At 33.4% G+C, this 23378-nt stretch overlaps 1 protein-coding gene across 1 annotated transcript; it reads right to left on the reverse strand.

Annotated features, from left to right (window-relative positions):
• Positions 1 to 180: 180 nt before the first annotated feature.
• LOC149485109 (coronin-2B-like) lies at positions 181 to 21608 on the reverse strand. Its single transcript, XM_089699765.1, has 12 exons — positions 21317 to 21608; positions 18363 to 18560; positions 13909 to 14025; positions 12023 to 12172; positions 9993 to 10157; positions 9531 to 9737; positions 9068 to 9172; positions 8626 to 8763; positions 4975 to 5077; positions 4007 to 4176; positions 2936 to 3088; positions 181 to 1969 (listed from the first exon to the last, which is right to left on the reverse strand). The coding sequence occupies exons 1-12, from the start codon at positions 21440 to 21442 to the stop codon at positions 1838 to 1840; spliced, it is 1764 nt and encodes a 587-aa protein (XP_089555891.1). The 5' UTR covers positions 21443 to 21608; the 3' UTR covers positions 181 to 1837.
• Positions 21609 to 23378: the final 1770 nt, after the last annotated feature.

The raw sequence follows: 23378 nt of genomic DNA on the forward strand, positions 1-23378 counted from the left end.
TGATATCAAACCATGTTTTTATTATATGTATATTGTAAAGTAATTGCTTCCTTTGAAAAAAAGTAACTTACAACTTTTATATATTATAAGAGAGAGAAATACTTGTTAAAGATTTTAACATAGGATTGCTTATTTACATAGGAATTAGTAGGAAGTAGAAATCTAATAAAAATCCAGCCACAAGGTTCGAATATTTATTGAAAATTTGTGCTACACAAGCTTGATATAAAAATACACAATAAATATTAACATCGACTTAGCGAAACTAAACTATCTCAGCTAATATGCTATAATACTTTCAATCGTTTCACTTGATAAAGTTTATCAATGTTTTAATATTGGAATGTCAAAGTGTAGAAATTTCTACCAAATTTATTGTGAATTACAGTACAATCTGGGTACAAAAAATATTTCGTCATTTTAACATAATCTACTGATAAAATCATACTACTGTTTCATTAATTTGTAAGTATCCACATTTCGCAATGAATAAACATCCTTCCAACAAATTGTCATTTCAAATGTCATTAAAGGCCACGAAATAAAATTTAATATAATTTTGCTCAAGGCTTGTTAAATCTAGCACCTATTAAAATACTTCTTAAATAATGTTAAAATCTAAAGCTAATGTAGATTATAAAAATTGTTCAGGTAACTTTTTTGTACAATATTTTTTGAGTTTTCATAAACCATTGAAGAACATTCACAACATAAACTTTCATTGAAATAAAATGCATTGAGGAATACAAGATCAAGAAATATAAAGTATCAAAACCTTAAAATATATAAATCTACTATCAAAAATGATCATACAATGCTACCTAACAAAAATAGTAAACTTAATAATATAAAATAACACAAACAAGTGAAAGTTATTCAGACTAAATCATTGCTAACAATAAATCAAATCGATGAAATTGAAATAAAATACAATTTCGTGCATTCCAAACAGTGCATAAACTTAACTATAGATAAAAAACCCTGGAATTGAATTGCACATACATTAAAATTATTGTATGATTTTGTCATGAAACAAAAATGGCCACATATAATACACAACCACTTCGAATTTCTTTGAATGTCATGAAATTATCACATAGTGCTTCAGTCGAGTTAGCCGAGACAGTTATATAGGCCACGCATTTATTAAAAAATATTGGAATTAACGTTAAAAGTTTTGTGCCCAATCATTTGTAATATATTCATTGTTCCTGAACAAATCGGTTTTCGATTCTACTGTGTAAATACGATTTCATACATAATTATATGTAATACATACATACTAACCATGAAAGCATTATTAAAACAATTAGATACATATATAAAAACTAAAATCTTCATTATAAATCAATACTTAATCAAAATAATATAATACAAAATGAATTAAAATAGTCACATTAAAACACATTCACTAACACAACATTAAAAATCACATACATCATAGCAAAGTGAAAAAAATCACACATTGTAAAAATAAGGCCTAATAATAATTATTATTCAACTTAAGCCAAGCATAGTTTGTGGCCAGCCACAACACTAAGTGAACGACGAATGCTTAAGCCTAAATAAATGGCTAATGAACCAACTTAAAACTGTTGATATACCTTAAGATCTAAAAAAACTAGCGTTTTAGCCCGTTCGATTAAGACTCATATATTGCAGAACATGAGAAACAACGCAAATAAACAGCAATTTAGGATCACATAATTTGAGTCGACCAATCACAGTCAATATGTGAATTGAAATAAAAGCCATAATGCAAACAGGGGAAACATTTCAAAGGCGTACTAAAGCCGAACATTTAAGTGTAAATCGCGTTGGATTTACAATATTTAATTCAGTTTTGTGGAGTCTTAGCTTGCAACATGGCGATATGTTGTTCCAATTCACGCACACGTTGTTGACTGATTTGTAGCTGCCGTTTTACAATGCGCAATTCTTCGCCTTGGCGGTTGAACGCGAGTCGTAACTGAAATATAAATATTATTACAATATTTTCAAAATTAAGTATTTGGTTACAAAAAATAATATGTTATAAATTAACAATATGAATATTAATGAGTTTATGTGTACATGACTAAGTATAAGTGAAGTATGCATGTCTGTGTTGTGTGTATAATTATACAGTGTGGAAATTTTCGATGGGCCCTGGAGGGAAAGTACTTGAAATAATGAATGTGCCTGTATGTAAAATGTGCATGTATTGAGTACCATTCAAGTCTTTGCTGTGTGCGTATACTGCATGTTTGAGTACTTATAATGCGTGCGTGTGTGGTGTATATATGTACTAAATATGTGGTTTGTATGATGTGTATGGTGCGTGTTGTTGCGTATGTGTACGCACAATATACGTGCTTTCTGTATAAACGTGCGTCATTCATGTGTATGTATGTGTATGTATAATAACCATTAATTGTGCATTCCTTTTATTAATGTATTTGATTTATAATATTGTACTTTTAGGATATCATTATTAATTGCTAATAGTAGTGATTTGGATTGTAATTTCATCTGCCTGGACAGGAAGGATATGGCTGGACTTAATGATTGCCTAACATCGGAATTGTACCCATGTTTGTGAAATAAAATATTTTAATTTGAAATTTGAATTAGTAAGTCCTATTTGCAAGCACAAAAACGTTATTGCTGTGTGTGTTTATTTGAATGGAAGTGTATAAAAGTGCATGTATGGCATATGTATGTTCACTAGCGGTCTGCCCCGGCTTCGCCCGTGGTACATATTTCGCAATAAAAGGTAGCCTATGTTCTTTCTCAGGGTCTAAAGACTATCTGTGCCAAATTTCATCAAAATCGGTCCAGTAGTTTATGAGCCTATTCATTACAATCAAACAATCAAACAAAGTTTTCCTCTTTATAATATTAGTGTAGATATAAGTGAATGCAAGTGTATGTTTGTACGTGTATAGTGATATACCTCTTGTTCAGTAGTAAACACGTCTCCTTGACTGATCTGCTTGTAGAGCGGCACGGGCTCATCGCCGGCGGGCTGCTTGCCGAACATGCGCTGCAATTGGTGGAACTTTGCACTTTGGTTAGCGCTCGTTTTCGCCGATTTCTCCGTTACCTGCTGTTCGTAAAAAATACAATAATTAGTTTAGTTTTAATCAGAATAAATAAATAACACATATGTGGTTTGGACATTATTACACAAATCGACCTAGTCCCACAGCTACAGTAAGCTCAATTAAGGCCAGGGCCGGATTTAGAGGTCCAGAGGCCTCGGGGCAACAAAGGAGTGGAGGCCCCCTCGCCCCAAATTATTTTCCAAATAAAATGAACAATTTTTCTCAGTCTAAGCCTTAATTTAAGGCTTGTGTTGTGGGTACTAGGTGACGAGAATTAGTTGCTGATATCGTTTAAACCTTGTGATTTGATGAATTTGAAGGTTTTAATTTCTTATATGATAAATTATATACGAATCGCGAGTTTGTTTAATAGGAACGATATAATAGTCCGACTAGTAAAATTAACGGAAATCGTGTAAAATTTGAAAATTGCTAGTTATTCCTTGACACGTCCAGACGATCAAATCAAAAGTCCTCAACAAACATATCTCATAAAAATGTACAAAAACACGTTGTAACAACTATGAAGGCTTCATAATAATCCATACTATAATATAATATTATAAATGCGAAAGTAACTCTGTCTGTCTGTCTGTTACTCAATCACGCCTTAACTACTGAACCAATTTGCATGAACTTTGGTATAGAGATATTTTGATACCCGAGAAAGGACATAGGATAGTTTTTATCTCGGAAATCCCACGGGAACGGGAACTATACGGGTTTTTCTATGACTGCGCGGGCGATGCCGCGGGCGGAAAGCTAGTAATTAATAAAATTAACATTTTTGCTGATAGCATAATATATTTAGTTACTTTTGAAAATTCACTTTTTTGCAGAGCCGGTGCACTTTTGTTGTTTTGGCGCTACTTGTGCGGTTTTAACAAGCATGAAGTGTTATTATTATTATCTCGTGTTACCTGCACATCAGTATCGTTATGCTCCGTCTGCCAGGTGGCCAGCGGGCGGTAGTCGGGCGTGGTCTCACGCGACAGGAACGCGAACTTCTTGCGGTTGTTCGCGTCCTGCGGCTGTAAGGCCGGCGCGCTCTTGTTGTTCTGCCGCGGTTTGTGCGTTGATATTGTTACACCTATGAAATAATGAAATCAAGTCAATATTTGTGCTATTAATATTATAAATGCGAAAGTGAGGATGGATGTATGTTACTCTTGCACACAAATACTACTGAACCGATTACAATGAAATTTAGCACACATAATATAGAGGGTAATTTGGAGTAACACATAGAATAGGATTTATCCCGAAAATCACACGGGAACGGGAACTATGCGGGTTTTTCTTTGAAAACGCGTGCAAAGCCGCGGACGGAAAACTAGTTTTTTATAAATGAAAGTTTTTAAACTAATTTTTTTACATAATAATTTCAATGAAATAGGCATTGTACATACGAGAAATCTGAATAATCTGCGCACAAGGTTGAATCATTGCTATGAATAATGTTATGAATTGGTGGTAAATGTTAAAAATACGACGATTCAAAAGTGCTTCTACGAGAAGTCTAATTTATTAAATATGTTTGAGTTCGAATTGTAATAATTAATATATAACTAAGTATATTAGACACAAAACGTTTTTAAATTGTTACAAAAGTAAAAGAAAACCAACCCATGCGATCTCTCGTACGATGTCAACAATATCAAACATAATCACTACATAGTATAAAACAAAGTCGCTTTCTCTGTCCCTATTTCCCTGTCCCTTTGTATGCTTAAATCTTAAAACTACGCAACGGATTTTGATGCGATTTTTTTTAATAGATAGAGTGATTCAAGAGGAAGGTTTTAGTATATAATTTATTAGGTTTTAGACAAAGCGGGCGAAGCCGCGGGCGGTAAGCTAGTTCAAAATAAAGTACATAAATACATACCGGTCTTCAAACTAATGAGCAGTGGTGGTGCATTCATGCCGCTGAGCCAATCTCGTGCGCTGAGAGCAGGTTGGGGAGCCGCTGTATCCGGGTATAGGTCCTCCTGTTTTTGTGTTAACTTTAGTATATAGTTTGGTTTTAAGTAGAGATGCGCCGAATAGTGGTTTCACCGAACCGAATATTCGGCTGAATTATTCGGTTCAATGTTTTGACGTGTTTTGATGCGTAAACCGGTTCTAACGGGTCGCAAGTATCGGTCAATTAGGGAAAGCTGGCATGTTCACAGTACTCACACTTATGCAATTTCACTTACAGTATGTTCAAAAATAAATGCGACTCTAGTTTCATTTTAGACTTGAATTGTAAAATGGGTGCGTTGTAGATATGTATATGCAAATATAATTACTTATGAAAGCTCTCATAATTTACCTGTAAAATTATAATTTAAAAGTAAATCAATTGATGAAGTTAATTATTTATTCTAATAATAATCAATTGGATAAAAGTATTAATAATCATTCAATTATCAAATAATAATTAAATTCCTGACTTTGGTCGAGTAAAGATATCTAAGAAATATTATATTTGTAGTAAGTACGTAATACCTACCAATACGCGCTAACAAATATATGTTACATGTTTATTGTATAATTTTCACACTATTGGTTTTAAACTCAAACTCAAACATTTATACAATTAGACTTCTTCTAGAAGCACTTTTGAATCGTCATAACAGTTTAACAGTTTTAACATTTACCACCAATTCAGAAAGCAGTATCTATAGAGAAGAAGAAGAATCTATTTAATCATAATCGTAATCTTCTACTTCACTGTAACTTTCATCGCTCGAAGAACTTTCTCCAAACGTCACTAAACATATCCAGACTAATAGCATTTGCTTCCTTTCTAAATAATTCTTACACAGTTTTCAAGTTAAAGTTCACATTTTGTGATGCTACTTTCCCTTTAATTATGCCCCATAGTAACTCTATTGCGTTGAGATCTTTGAGGATTGCATCAAGTAGGTAAAAATTGTGTATAGTTTGGCTTATTTTTTTTAATAATGTGATAACTCTGATTATTAATTAGTTATTTGATTTTTGAAAAAAAAAAATGCCGATTTTAGTCAAAATTTATATTTTTCTAACAAGATCCTTATCATCCAAATTTCCACCTTGGTGAGAAAAATTGACATTTCTAATGAAAATGAACAAAAAATTAAATGATTTTATTAAATACTGTAAAATAGTCTATAATTCTTCCATTTACTGTATCACAAAATTCTTCATAGATTTTTAGATATTCGTACTACACCAATTACATCACCCTGTATTTATAAACAATTGCAAAATATGACACATACATAGGCCGGGAGATACTGACACAAAATTTCGGGTCATTTGTAACAGAATGGCGGTTCTACAGAGGTCTTATTACGCAATGACTAAAAGAAAAATGATGGTCAGAACTCAGAACGCTGGTACCGGCGGACTAGTCGCGTGGGCGTTAGTCGAACTCGTCGGATAAATAGCGAAAGTCAAACGATTTACAAATCGTTTGACTTTTCCGCGGTATGGCGACCATTTGGAATCGTCCGAAAAGTATGGCATGGCAATTTTAGTAAATGGCTGCACGACGATGGTTACCTGTGCAAAAGTGAGCTCGGTACAAATGGTTGAATTGTTTTTTTTTAAATCAACGCATTCACGTCGGTATGGCGGACTGTAAGTCACATCGTAACTGTATGGCATGACACTACCGCCTACATCTTTTTTAAGGGCTATCGGTAAATTCTAAAATTTTTGTGTTACAAATCGTTGGACTTTCGCTGTTTTTCCGACGAGTGTGACTAACGCCCACGCGACTAGTCCGCCGGTACCAGCGTTCTGACCATCATTTTTATTTTTGTCATTGCGTACTAAGACCCCTCTAGACCGCCATCCTGTTACAAATGGCCCGAAATTTTGTGTCAGTATCTCCCGGCCTAACATGTGCAATGTGTAAATGTGTTGACGTTCCAGCTCTTCTTAATATACCTGTAGCTGCTGGCTCGGTGGCGAGCGAGCCTTACCTCACCGCCCGCCACACGCGTATATCGCCCGCGCACTCCGTGCCGTGAGCCGTCTCAGTTGTGTTGAAACATCGCACGAATACGTTACAAATTAAAACAAAAAAAAAATTAAATTTTTTATATTGTTTAAAAGTTTTATATTTTTACTTTAAGTTAGTGTTTGCAATATGAAAGTAAAAGATCGCGAGCTTGGGACTTTTTTGATGAAATGCAAGATGACAAAACAAAAGTTAAGTGTAATTTGTGTGATTGTGTTATTTCTCGTGGTGGAGTAGGGCGCAGTGCCAGTGAATGTTGACTATAGTTTAAAAAAATAATGTCATATTCTATTGGGACTAAAAGCATTGTCTTCAGACTTCAGGATTTAAAGTATAATAAATATTAAATACTGACTAAGTGCTAATAATAAACATGATTAAATTATGTTGATGTAAATTTACAAAATAAACGTTGATCTGAAATGTAATGATTGTTTTATTTTATATTTACCTATACCTATTGCTGAAACTATGCCAGAGTTTAACTTCGATACGTTGCGATAGATGTCGCTAGGCGTCACTTAGAACGCGCTATCGAAATGTTTTTACAGTAACGTATAATAATTTCAAGGCGGCTGGTAAATGTAATATGCTTATTTGAAGTACCGTTGGCCGATTTTCTCGAATAACGAATTTGATTAAATTTGCTATTTTTGTATGCCAATCACCGTGCTCGTTGCGGTCGATTAGGCTTTATAAACGCAACAAAAGAACTAGAAATTAGAGAGTTAAGATTTTATAATAATTTAGATTTTAGGCACCCTGTTACGGGTTTGACGCATTTGGAGCACTTCTCAACTTGTACACCATGCTCAAATGGTGAACTTAGCAACTGGTGCACTTCTCAAATGGTACACTTCGCAACTGGTGTGGGAAAGTAGGCTTGTATTCAAGTTTTACGCACGTGATTGTAGCAGGTCAGTCAAATGGACGAAAACTGAAGCTGGACGGCAAACCAGCGCAATTACCCTACCTTAGGTTCAACACATTCTTCATAGGATTTCTTTGACTTGTGTATAGTATGACAAAAATCATTCATAATATGAAGTTATTTATTTAGTTCTATAGCCAAGAAAGTAGAAATACTCATACCGAATATATTCGGCACCTAAACCGAATAATTCGGCCGAATACGAATAGTGAAAAAGATGCCGAATATGCCGAATACCGAATATGTATTCGGTATTCGGCGCATCCCTAGTTTTAAGTAAGAATGAAATACAATAATAAGGTTATTTTTCACATTGATCGCAGAATTGGATGTCATCATTTTTATTTAACAATTTTTGATACGAATACAAGGGCAATTAATATATAATAAGCATTGGGACACGTGAAGGGAACATTAAAAACGTACGGGAGACGATCCATTATCATTAAATCAAAATCAATCATGTAGAGTTCATTTATATTTTTTTCTCTATGCATTCAAATAGCTGTCAATCTTTTATCCATATTACAATCGGTGAAATCTATACTTATCGTACAACTAAAAAAAATTGCAATATTATAATATCTTATATCGCTATTATATTATATTACCTGGAAACAATCCGACTTCCTCGGCACAATCATGGAAATCGGTTCGCAGAGGCCACGCGAAGTATGCAACTTGTAGAAGCGGAATACTTCGCACGCCGCTGTGTTCACACCACGTTTCGGCATGAAGCCTAGACCGCGCTGAAATATTTATACATATATTATTAGTTTATTTATTTATTTTATATGGGACAATTTTTCAAAACATAATGGCTCTTTATTATTTATACTTGGCTCGGCACATTATTAATTGGGTTTAAAAGAAAGTATTACGATTCTTGAAGAGAGAAAAACATGAATGCAACATTATGGCATCCAATTAATTATCTAATACCTTAACTAATAGTTTTGTCATTTGGGTAAGTTTTTTTTTTATTAAAATCACTGCTTCAAATGTTTCTAAGTTATGAATTAAAAACAAATAATTATTTAATAAGATCATTACCTGTGGGTTGCCAGATAGAAATTGATTGAGGAAATGAACATACGGCGCTTCATCAACTACTTCATAGTACCGAATGTTGCCATCTCCCTTGCCCGCGAGATAAACCTGCAAATATCAATAAATATTCGTACATAGTCATCATGAAATTAATCTATGAAATAGATTTTGAAGATATACAAAAATAGGAGACGCCAAGTCGTGTCGACGCTCGCAGGTAACACAGCGCTAATGTGGACCTTCGTACTCACGATATAAGAGTCAAAGTTGTACACACATCTACAGGTAGCCGGAGTTCTACTATTGTCTGTGCCAATGTGGACCTTACTGCTCACCATATTAGTGTCATAGTCGTAGTACGGGAACACGACGCCGGAGGAGCTGTCGATGGTCTCGCACACGAGCGGGCGCGTGAGGTCGTGCTGCTCCCACACTGCGCAGTGCCAATGTGGACCTTACTGCTCACCATATTAGTGTCATAGTCGTAGTACGGGAACACGACGCCGGAGGAGCTGTCGATGGTCTCGCACACGAGCGGGCGCGCGAGGTCGTGCTGCTCCCACACTGCGTACTGCCGGTCGCTGTACCGCGAGAAGCCCGTGGTGAGAACGCGCCCTTGGTTCCCGAGGAACGTGCATTTGGACGCTTTCGTGCCCGTGTGGCATTGTCCTTCCTGAAAAATTATATGTAGATTATTTACGGGCGCAGATTTTTTATGTTTCCAACATAAAAGATTATGTAATTTTAAAATTATTTAAATCACATTTTTATCAAATTAGGAAGTAAAATCGCTATTATTTAACTCTTATTCATTTCAATTACACAACGTTTTAATTGGTTACATAATTTTAAGCATTTAAACATACTTATAAAATATTAAGTAATGTTTTAATACTTGTATTTAGGTAATATATCTTCCAATACTCACAGAGAGCACAATACCGCGCCTCGGTTCGATCACTCGCAGCTTCTTATCCTTGCACGTGGTGGCCAAGAGCGAGCCGTCCCGGTTGAATGACATGCAATAGATGACGTCACTATGGCAGTCGATCACTTTTACAGCCTCCCCTTTACCAACATCCCATACAAAAATCTGAAACATTTTAATTTATTTTTTAAGTTGCGTAACTACCTGAAACATAATAAACAAAACAAAAATATGTTAACGTCGGATTTTAATGATTTTTGACAAGTTGGATTTGTTTCTGCTTGCTTGAGCATAATAATTGCTAAAAAATTTAAATCTAACAAAAGAACTTATAAAATCTTTTTTTTTATATTTATTTATGTGAGGCAAATAACACCGGTTCAGAGAAACATTTTTTTTTTACTTTCGTTGAATCTAATTGAATTTAGTTACGTAAGTATTTTTTCTACGAGAAAATCATACGATCCGATACATACAATTTTCAAATATAAACATAATACAGTGGAATCCGTTTATAATGACATCGAAGGGAATCGACAAACACGTCATAATAAGCGGACGTCATACAAAGCGTTATGTGAAATGAAAAATCTTTTTTTATGTAAATATGTATGTATTTAAGTATTTTAATAGAGAAACATAGTATACCTGCATATGTATACGTACATATTAAATCAAAATCAAAATTGCACGTAATCAGCAGATTATTATAATAACACATACAAGTGTATTTTTTACTGTAAGTACACTGTAATTTTTGTCTGCTTTTGTTTTTTCCTTTTATTGTAAAAACAGTCTCTAATACTATTGTGTATAGAAGACATAGCTATGGTCAAATTATCATTTTCAATATTGCTGTGAACAAATCGTGATAATAATTCTGCAGCTTTTAATGCCTCTTCTGCGGTAGGTAATGGTGATTCCTCGACTTCCTCTTCCCCATCACTTTCGAGTTGTTCCTTAGCACTAATGTTCAACCGTCAATTACTCACTGAGATTCAAAACAAAAACGATCCACGTGCGGAACGTCCGCGTCGTCGAGAATCAACGAAGATTATCGAAGGTGTAAAGAATCATGCCGGTCATTATAACCAGACATAATTTATTAAAAATGGGTCATAATAAGCGGCATGTCACTGTAAGGGAAGTCAATATATCCGACTTTTTTATAAAGAATTTTATATGAAAACCAAACTTCGTAGTGCAATTACGTCATAATAACCGGTTGGTCAATATAGGCGGAGTCATAATAAACGGATTCTACTGTACTTATTAAATTATACCAATAATTTTATCACTTCATTGAAACATTGAAATGAGTTAACTTATGGGATTAAAGTATGACTGTCCACAATAAACATTTTGATAAATACTCCTCGTATCATGTTTTTGTTTTGTTAAATTTAGTGGGTTAACAGCAAAAGAGCAACTATGGAGTTTCTTGCCGATTCTTCTCCATAGATACTGCTTTCCGAATCGGTGGTAAATGTTAAAAATACTTATGTAATGACGATTCGAAAGTGCTACTAAATAGTAGTCTAATTGAATAAATTAATGTTTGAGTTTGAGTTTAATGTTTGAGTTTGAACAGTTCCACTACTTGTATTTCAAATGTTAGATAAATAGATATCTAATACACTAAGCCATTAACCCCATATTCTACATTGATCTTGATAATGTTCAGTACATCTACCTGATAACATCTGACAGTGTGGCAAAAACGGATCATTATTTCTATTCAAATTGACAAGGATTTATTATATGAGTGGATTAAAAAATACATAAGTACCTTATTCTTCTTTTTTTTCTGCTTCCATAATTTGGTAAAAGTAATTCACATTTCAAGTGTACATTTTGAAATAATCATGAGGAGGCTAGTTATTGATAAAAAGAAAACGCAAAAATTTGACAACAACTTGACGCCTCTTGCGTCCTTTTTTTTCGAGTATCAGTGAAAAACAACTTTCACTATAGAAAACACTGTACAATAACTACTCTAAATACAAAGAAATACTTAAAAAAAACCTTACCAAATAATCAAAACCAGCGCTGAGCAGGATATTTTCAGCGGTCGGATGCCATTCGATGTACGCCACTCTTCGCTTATGGCCGTGCAGTTCTACGAGCCAATCGGTTAGGTGCATGGATAGACCACCGTCTGGTATATGCCATAGTTTCACCTGTTTGACAATCAAATAATATTTATTAGATTCTACCATAAAAAAGTGTTTATGACTCTCACATTAAATACATAAAATAAGTCTACACATTTTCAGTAGGTACATACATATAATTAATAACTAGGTAATAAAAATTACCTGTATTTTAGGTCACCAGGCATATGTTTTGTTGTTTTATAGTCTTTCATAAAATGATAAAATAAGAGATTAATACTAATAATATTAATAAATTATTAATACTGTAAAAAAAAACCTTTCTGAATGATACGCGACACAATTCATCTCTATATAGGCTCTGAAGTTGAAAGTATGTAAACTGTATACAAATGTTTTGTTATTTTTATGCATCTTTTAATACATTTACGTTTTCTCCTTTTATGATTCTATGATGTCAATTCTATTAAAATGTTTATTTTTTGTATTCAGTAAGCCAATGTCTTCTTCTCAGGTGGTATGGACGCGTTGCCCGAGCATTAAAAAATAAAAAACTATACTCTCGTCGAGCCTCCGAAGTACAGTTTATATTCGAGGCATAAACTGCTGAGTCATCGTTACTCTATATAATTTCGAGAGAAAAAATATGCCGAGCGTGAAATGATAATACACATAGCAGGGATTTTGATATAAATGTTATTATTATACCTTTGTATGAAGTCAAGCAGTGATAATATAACATGATGCTTTAAAAAATCGACACATGGTAATTTTACAGTTAGATACTTATATTCATTTTAAGATACTTGTATTCACATTATTAAGTGCTGACTATGTAATGTTGTACCTATAAGCTATACTATGGTCTATACAGTCTATATAGTCTTGTAACAAATACGATTAAAATATGACACCAGAACGGTGATATCATTGGCAATTAAAACAAATATATCACACGGTTGTACCTATACTGTTATAAGTAAAAACATCAGGGCTTATATCATCGCATGTGCGTATGTTTTCATTATATTGATAGTTTCAAGTGCTTGATAAACAAAATGATAAAGGATTTGGAACAAGATCGATACAACACAATTCAATTCAATCTATGGTGTAGCTGCTGAGCAGAAATTGCTAGTCATTTAAATTTTCAGAAAGCATAAAATATTAAAATTGGTTTCATGTAAAATAACTCGTATCTCAACTTTCAGATTATTGTGATGCTGATACAATTGTTGTTTCATGAAAAACTAGCTGTGTTCCGCGGTTTTACCTGCATTTCTCCTCTCCAATTGGTATTTGCGTGATGACAATATTATAACTTATGAACACGTAAGGGCCGGCGCCCACTGCCGGCACGGCGTGGCATGGCAGGGCAGAGGATTTTATTACTAATGAAGTTATTTTGAATCTTATTTCAATCAGTTTAGAATTCAAGTTACTTTATTTCGATGCCACGATGCCGCGACGTATCGCAGGATGCTGCAGCATGACGCGGCACGCCGCAGGATGCGGCGGCATGACGTGTCTTGCTTTGGGGTCGAGGAATTATGATTGCTAGCTAGTTGAAATAAGGTTGAAACTTATGCAGCATTAGTGGGGCTTTTAGCAGGATGCCACGGCATGCCGCGGGATGCCATTGCACGCCGCGGGATGCTCTGCCGTGCCATGCCGTGCCGTGCCGGCAGTGGGCGCCGGCCCTAAATATTTTTTCAAATAAGACAGTTCTTGTTCAGACAGACAGACAATTCCTGAGATTAACACATTTTCTTATTAGTATATATTAGAAGCACCAAAATTACCGTGCAATCATCGGAGCAAGACGCAATGATGTTATCATTGAAGGGGTTCCATTTGATGTCCAGTACGGGCCCTTTGTGGCCAGTTACCCGACTCGCATTGAAGTCTAGACGACCAGTCTGGAAAGATAATCCTATTAATATTATAAAGGCGAAAGTTTGTAAGGATGTATGGATGTTTATTACTCTTTCACGTAAAAACTACTGAACCGATTACAATGAAATTTAGCACACATATAGAGGGTAACTTGGATTAACACATAGGATAGGTTTTATCCCGGAAATCCCACGGGAACAGGAACTATGCGGGTTTTCCTTTGAAAACGCGGGCGAAGCCGCGGGCGGAAATCTTGTTATTTATATGTTACTGTTATTTTATTTTGTGAGAACAAAAGCAAGTATTCGTTATAGCTTTTGTTGTTCTTGTACACAAGCAAGTATGATAAAATTCCGTTTATTGGTTTTCGAGTGAAAGAGTAACAAATACACATCCATACATTCTTACAAACTTCGCGTTTATAGCAGGATTATTTTTGACTATACATATTTTAACTCAGCACTTTTAATACAAGTAGGTCATCTATAAAATGCTTATAAATTGGGAATTTGTACTGCAAAATAATAAAATTTCGGTTACTGTAGAAACACAGTTAACATTTACGAAAAACATTACGTGTGCACAGTTCTTACATCATCATATTTATGTCACTCAATATTTATTCTTCATTTGTTCGATGGAACAAACCTAAATCTAAATGATTTTATTCTACGTGTTCAAATATTTCCACCAGAGGCGGCTCGTGACAAAATTTTATGGGTGTTCACTTGAAATAAAACACTGAAAATACATGGTGTAAAGCATGCAGTACATTTATCAAAAAAATTACCTATAAAGGAAATACCTACATACGTCTTTCTTTTTGGTGTGCAAAAATATCTATAACTTAAAGCGACAAGACATTCGTAAATATCTGTTGTTGCTTTCATCACAACCACACAACCACGGTTTTTTTTACATATTGTTCAGATTTAAACACACGCGCATATTATGTTTTCGTTTTTGTCGTACATTTTTGCGTAAGATCAAGTTCAGGCCGTGGCGGTCCCTTAGCTTTACATTCAAGCCGAATTTGTAACGTTTTATCACACTTTTTAATGAACGCCACATTATAATTATTGTTCATTTTAACACTCACAAGTAATACTGATAAGTACAGGCTATTTCAACACGTATTTTATAATTTTAATTAGAAAATTGCATGAATCGCGCGCGTGCATTGAAGTTGACTCGAGAGTCGAGTGTTTGTTTATATTATAGACGTAGCAACTGGCAACGTCGCAATCGCTGTCCTGCCGGGCGGTAAAAACGAACCGGCAACGTTTGCGGGTGCGGCGCACCGAATTTTGCTACTTTTCCATAGAAAATCTTTTGTTTCACGCGCAGGGCTCTGGCAAAACCCTCTCTTTCACTCCTATTGGATTTCGTATTATAGTCTGTCCACTATAAGAATTGCTTTTTGACAGCTCGACGGGTGATACCAGAAGTGATGTTCAAAAGATTATCGACTGTTGTACCATTTCAATTATAAATTCAAAATATTATCATAAATCGAATCAGGTACGTAAATAATAATTACAACGTAAACGTACTAATAAGATATGTAATAATAAGACCACATATCTATGCATTGTATGTTAAAACTAAACTAAACTAATATTTTATTATTTATTGGTTTCTATCTTACAATTTGGTTGTCTTTACGTTTAAATTATATAACATAATAGAAAAGTTTTTCTGTATCGGATATATTTTACAAAGTATTTCTATCGATTATTTTAATCTATCGACCCATCATTGAATAATTCTGTGTAGGCATCACTAAGTGGGCGGGACCTGTCCATGAAGTACGATAATTACTTGTATGACATTTTAACATAGACAATTCAATTAAACATAGGCGTGAAGCTGTCAAAAAGCAAATAATATAATGGACAGAGTATAGGAAATGTACTAAATCTTTTTTCATTGGAGCGCAATCGTGAGCGCACCGCTTCGCGCGTTACATAATACAGTAGGTATTATACAGGTGTATGGGATGATGGAATGATGGATATATTCATTGATATTAACAGTAGTTTTAAAGATTACGATTGATTTTAAATAGTAATAATTAATGTTAATAATTAAATTAAGGAGTATGATTTTATTATAATTATTTATGGGAGTTCACTGCACCAGCGCTCCTTAGGGCGAGCCGCCTCTGATTTCCACTGATATTTCAGGACGTACCATTTTGCTCTACTAATTTCATTAGCTACCCAAAACCTAGACCAGGGTCATAACATGCTTGGAATATAAATTAAGTTCTTAGAAATAAAAATAAAAATGTACTGTTTAGGTGTCTTATATTATATAGAGTGTGTACATTTTTGCAACGTTAAGTTAATAACACCTCTATTGTAGAAACTTATCAAATCGTACAAAATGGTAAGAATATACAGTAACTAAACCCCTTGACCACCGAGCGGCCCGATCGGGCCGCGACACAATAGATTTTCTATTGTGTCTGTGATTCCGGGGACTGAGAGTGAGGGATGATGTCATAGCGTCGTTTACCATAAACCAATAGAATGATGTAATAACAAAAACAATCGATAATGTTAACCAAAAGCGATAGAAGAGACGTAAATAAATTTTATTTTTTGATTCGAATCCACTTAAAGACATTGTACATTTTTTATTAAAATGTAATTTTTACTGGATAGCTACGACCTACTCTAACATAATAATATTCGGTTCAGATAGTTTCATGTAACAATCGATTCGAAATCTAAAACTGTAATCTCGAGACAGTTATGTCTTTAGTTGCAGACGTTTTAATTTGGAAGAACCAATTAGTATTAACGACACGCTTGATTTCAGCGATCGCCAAAGTAATTTACGTTACGATTCGACACAATAGGTGCGCTTCGAGATAAAGTAATCTAACTGTTAATATCAAGGTATTTTTTCTCTCATATTCTCACGTCGTGCGTCGAGTTTCTTCTAGACTTGGAATTATTTAAAATGTACAAGTCATTTGTATTCAACGGAGAGTTCATAGTTAACAATGAGTGCGAAAAGTGACACATTACTTGATTGCGATAATATGCTAATGTGATGATTTATAGCAGGTTTATTCATTATACACGTATAACGGACAAGGTTGATTGCATGGCAATATCATCTAGCCCGACCGATGCGTGAGGTGTTTAATTTCATGCATGTGTGTAATCAATCAACATATATTAATCGAGTAATATCATATGGAAAGCGGAGACCATTTATTACATAAATATGGAAAATTGCACGTCGCATGACCGATTCTATTTGAAAAAATGACATAAGCGATCACGTATCACGGAGTAAGCAAATATTTGTGACGGATAAACTTCGGTTTGTTTTGTTTTCGTTACATTTACTACACACGGCGCTGGGCGAAATAAAGGCTTTGTCAGACAGGACGCGTACTTAGCGCGCGTCAGAGCGTTAAGTTGACGCCGCGATATGACGCTAAGATGTGTTCTACTACCATCGTAGAATACCGTCAAACAGAGCGCCGGCGCTAGCAGTACGCAACGCTCTGTCGCGGCGTTAGGACGCTTTAACGTCGGGTGTTGTATTTTTTTACAAATTTTATTTTAGCGTCGGAGTTAATAGGCGTAAAATAATAATAAAATACTGCATAATGACCGAAAATTTGATAGAATTGGTTAGAAAATATCCATGCTTATATAATACGAAGGATAGTTCATATAAACTATAAAGATATATCAATGAAGGCAAAATTGTGGGCACAAATCGGAGAAGAAATTAATGAAACTGGTAAGTAAAAAATTCTTCCGACTCCGGAGTTAATATCGCTGTACCTTGTTTTGTTCGTAAGTAATAATTATGTAAACAACATGAAGCTTTAATAATATCAATTGCTATGTCCTAACGCGCGCTAAAGCGTTCTGTTTGACGAAGCCTCGCGCGACGTTAAAACAGGACGCTGTAGCGCTACTACGCAGCGCTAAAATACGCGTCCTATCTGACAAAGCCTTAAAGTGCTATAAGGTCAACGTAGTTAGGAGTAAATTGGGGCAACTAATACATAGGGGACTAGACACTTCCGCTCCATCAAGGGAAATGGGAAATCCAAGCTATTTATTCCCTTCATAGTTTTTTGTATATGATACGTAATGACGTAATAGTATTTTATGTTGATATTTTCTTTACTATATATATTTCATAGCAAATTCTAGTATTCCTTCCTAACTTAAAATATCTGGTAAGAGATAATGGATGGATGTTTTTTACTCTTTCAAACAAAATTGGAATTGGATCAAAAGCGGCAGATTAAAATCTCATCATTTAATAAAGCACTTTTTATACGTTCTAAGAAAGCTAGTACACAATTTATTTGTTTACTTACATGGTCCAAGGGTAGAACAAGAAAGGCGCCGCCCCCGGCAACCTCTGTCACGATCGCCACAAACTTAGGATTTACCGCGCAAAAATTTGAATCGTGCGCATTTCTAGTGATTTTTATATTGTCATAGCATCGCTCTCTTTTGAACGGCACACCGTAAACATGGCGGAATTTTGAGCTTCTCACGCCGCGAAACCATACCTGAAATGTTTTGATTGTTGCTTACTTTGAAAAATAAAATATATTCTAACTATTTAATTATTATTTATTTACGTGATAATAGAGCTTGAGAATAGAAAATGTGATGTGAAAATTGAAAATATACATATATAGGTCGGTACTAAACTACAGTATGTAGGTACCTACATAATTATACAGCATATCTACCCTCAAGTTCTATGAATAAAGAGTGTACTAAGTACATGCATAAACAAATTTCTTTAAATATAACACCCATTCCTCTACATTTGCCAAAAACATAAAAACAAACAAAAATTTAACTTTGCAAAGCGCTACTTAAAACGATAAAGCTTTTCATAAAAAAATAAATTAAAAAAACATTTCTAAAATATTCCAAGACGCACGATTAACAAGGAGTCTACTCAACCTATCATAATTTAAATGGCCTGTGAATAAATTGTCTGGGTTACTTGCGAGAATTGGGACAATTAATGTTCTTTGTTCATAAATAGTCGGAGGTACACAATTTTATAACTGTAGTGAAATTCTAACTACAAGACTCTCAAAGCGTGTACATCGAGTTTAGACTCCATTGATGAAATTCAAGATACATAATGTAACGATATTAAAAAAAATACAAACCTGCGAGTTAGTCATTTCGGCGCCGGTATTCAGGTGCGTTTAAGCATGCACTACAAAGATCCAGCACTCAACTATGAATACGATTTGTGCATTTTATAAAACATAAAGTACATAAGGAACATAAAAATCAGTCGTCCACATCACGAGCGGCAAAGGGACCACTGAAATGTTCAAAGAAATAAAAAAAACAGAACTAATAAAAAACAGTGAAACCAAAAGGCATAAAATTGTGCGAATCATGACAGCATTCTCTACATAACTACTGAACACTTTACTTGTGCTTTGTGTTTGAAATGGCAATTAAACGTGTGATTATAGTGACGCTAAGAACAAACGCGTGCTGCGGGCGGGAGGTGAAAAAAAAGTGAAAACATGTTACATGTAACCGCCGTTGATGCTGAGAGAAATTTAAAATCATTGTACTATCTGTTTATAGGCAGTATATCATTTAACCATCGTCTAAAGTAAAACAATCCATTGCATAAAAACACTTGCATTATAATAATCAGATATCTATTGAGACGGGTTCATTTTACGATAAAAAAAACATGATGGATTGAACTTTCATATTTATTTAAATTTGTGTTATAAAATTAGAAAACTTGGTTAAATTAAAAACAAAAAGTTGCCAATTCATACATTCACATTGAAGAAATCATTACATAATTAATATAAGTGTTATGAGTTATCCATTTGCATGTGTTAAAGTCGTAAAACCTTACTTAAATATGTATTTAAACGTACAATAATATTTCTACTAAGCTAACAAATAAAATAAAAAAATAAGTTTGCAGCATAGTTTTTGTACTATCGTAAAATGATGTACACAAAAATATACTACAACATGTAATATAATATATTAAAGTTTGGTTTCGCCAAAATTATCATGCGAGTATATATTAATGGAGATTTATCTCCATTAATATATTGTATTCCCTAACATCAAATTTGGTCATACTAACTATTGAACAGGGTTACAGCTATACCTGCTATACCTCCTAAGGTTAATGTTGTTTGTTCATCATAAAACTACAAGGTTTGTGGACAGTCAAACATACTCTGAAAGATATTGCTAACAATAATCTGAGTCCAATGTTTGGTGATATTTTGACTGGTTTATAAGAATACTAATATGAAAAAATATGCAAACAACCTTATAATTAAAAAATATTCTATTTGTATCCTACGGAAAAAGGAAGTGAAAAGACTGATTGATTTACTTTACGAGTAAGATACTTACAACTTCGTTTTTGTGACTAAAAATATACATTTTTTAATTGTGCGAATTTAAATTTTATCATTGTAGCAAAGTTTTTCTTTTTATAACAAAAAGCATTTTGAAACAAAACCTAATATAACAGCTGCAATCAATTTTACTTGCTACTAGTGTAATTTGATCATGCATCAATCAGCCAAAAAATATAGCATTATAAAAGCACTAACTATATAAAATAATAACGAGCCAATAATTTCCATTCTACTGTACAAGAGTTATTTTATAATAAAAGGTATAAGTATTCATTTTTATAATTTTATAAGACTTGTTAAATAAATATTTGAATTAGTTCATAAGGAACTGAAAAACACAATGTGAAGGTGTTTCAAATACAAACACTTAGCAATTACATAGCACATAATATGTACTTAAGTTGCATGATGTGCACCAAAGCGTTACTGAAACTGACAGCACATCTACAAACTTTAAATGCTTAGATATGAACTATTGTTACATAATTACTTATAATTTTGTAACACATAATAGACCAGATTCATAAAGTTAGATAACAAATGAAAATAGACTACATTGTGTTTCGTACATTGACATTTTATCTATTTACATTGGTGTTTATTATTAATTATTAAGTTTTTTTAACTTTTTTAAACATGTTTTTATTTTATTTAACTTTTCTTTCGGTTAATAACAACAGTCAAATATTAAATTTAAATACCAATTAATTTTTCTTCTCATCACTTTCATAGTTTAAAGGCAAGAGCTGAGATGAAATTTCTTTTCAATGAAATAAACAATTAAATTGTAACTTTCCGAAATTCATATCATAACGAAGCGATCGATATTTTAAACTCATCTTGCAAAACAAATCAGTATTTTAAAATGAAATATATTTCAATCTTACCTTAGCGGCAGGTTTATTACACGCTCTCACATCGACAAGTGCACTATTCTTTGCTGGGCTCTTCTCAGTTAGGTTTATATCCAAACAATTAATTTCTCTGATCATTTCATCTTTTACGGGAGGCATGTCCTTTACAGGAATCTTGTTTGTAGTTTTTTCTAACTGACCTTAAATTAAATACTTAATAATAATCGAGTTGTTATTTGCGTCAATTTGAGAGAAAAATTAATAAATTTTATGAGACTCGATTTATCTCGAGAACCAAGAATAAAGAACTGGCAATTTGACAACTGACAAGCGAACTCGGCTTTGATTTTTGAAGTGCGACCACAGATTAGTTATGCTATCACAGGCTACTTAATATGTAGTGCGACTTAGATCTTTGGTCTATGGTTAAGGCAAGGAACATTTTACAATATTTTTCACATCTAACGGTTTATGTTATAAAGAAAACTTATAGTTAATGTAAAAACTAAACTCATTACTTTTATTGCTATGATACTGAAATTTAAGGTTATTTGCTAGTTTGGTACTTAGACAAGACATTATAGCTACCTAATAATTTTATTTGTTTCACAACACACAAGTTTCACAGCAATATAATATAATATTCTTTATTCTCTTGTTTTTACTGTTTCACTGATAGATTGATTCTTATTAAAACCTAATATTTTGTGATTCTATTTCATTTAAACGCCATGTTATGATTCGATACTGTTCTAATAATTTTGAAAAACTAATAATATGTTCCTCGGACCATGTGCAAAAAAAAAACAAGTTTCCACTTCGCTAATACGAATGCAAATGGACAAACAAAAACACTTACATGGATGAAAAAAAATATTTATATTTTGGTGATCACAGTTGGTGATATTTTGTCATAGAGTAATCAGAGTTGAAACAGAGTTTATTATTATCTACATAGCATAGATTATAGATATCTATACTTCATCTGTGGGTCTTCAGATTTTGGCGGGAATTGACAAACTAATAAATTTTATATTATTGTCGTTATGTTTTATGAATTGGATATTGCTTAGGGTTTTAATTATTATGTAAGTATTTGTGAAATGTGAACTAACTTTCTTTATTGTTACAATGTCACATATTATTTACGTTGTATTGTAAAACTTGCAAAGTTTATTACCCAATGTTACCCAAGCACTGCTTAGTGCTTTGCTTTCAAAATATCTGCTTAATCTGTTTGGTTTCAGACTTCAATTAAAAAAAAATATTGAATACTGATATGTACATATAATATTATTATGATTATGATATTAATTGTTAGAGAACTTCAGTGTATAAGTCTGACTGCAACGAAAGGATTTTTAAAAAGTTTGATGTGAGTAAGATTATACATTTCTACTGGGATTTCACACTCACTGGTATGATTATAACCTACTTATTAGAACTGTATTCTAATTAATTTTGTAAACAGCAAAATATGTCGATGATTTTTAGTGTAAGTATCTATATACGTACTAGTCTCGGAACAATTGACGAGATATAGCCATTTTCGAGTGTGTAATGTATTTAGTCTGTAGTTACACAGTGTAACTACAGACTAAATACATATCTTTAACTTTAAATCCATTTTAGGACTTCAGGCCTTAACTCCGAAATCAGCTGAAACATGAAAGTAGGTAGATACTTACTTATTTAGTAAAACATAATGGTTTTGCTGTAGTTCAAAACTTAACTAGATATGAAGTAGGTAGGTAGTTAGGCACTTAATTATTAATAGTTTAGTAATGTGATCAAAATTGAATGTGTTCCTAGTTAGTTAGGTACTTATCGTTTAAAAGTTACATCTTTTATAATAAATAAAATAAATTATCGTGTTGCGGTGTTTATTTTTAAATTCCTCCGAGACGTCTCGACCGATTCTTATGAAATGTTGTGTGCGGCCTAGGTATATGTCTATTTATTGGGCAAGGTAGAACCACGTTTTCTGGGACAGATTATTGGCCACTAAGCATATTTATATAAAATTTCCGTATATAAAAGGGTACTCTATGCCACTAAGTATGTATGTAGTGTGTGTCGTGGCCATATCGTAGAT

Source organism: Colias philodice, chromosome 10 (genome assembly GCF_061535455.1).
Source record: "Colias philodice isolate Cphi_HAF_F1 chromosome 10, ilColPhil1 Martin Lab GWU primary, whole genome shotgun sequence".
NCBI lineage: Eukaryota > Metazoa > Arthropoda > Insecta > Lepidoptera > Pieridae > Colias > Colias philodice.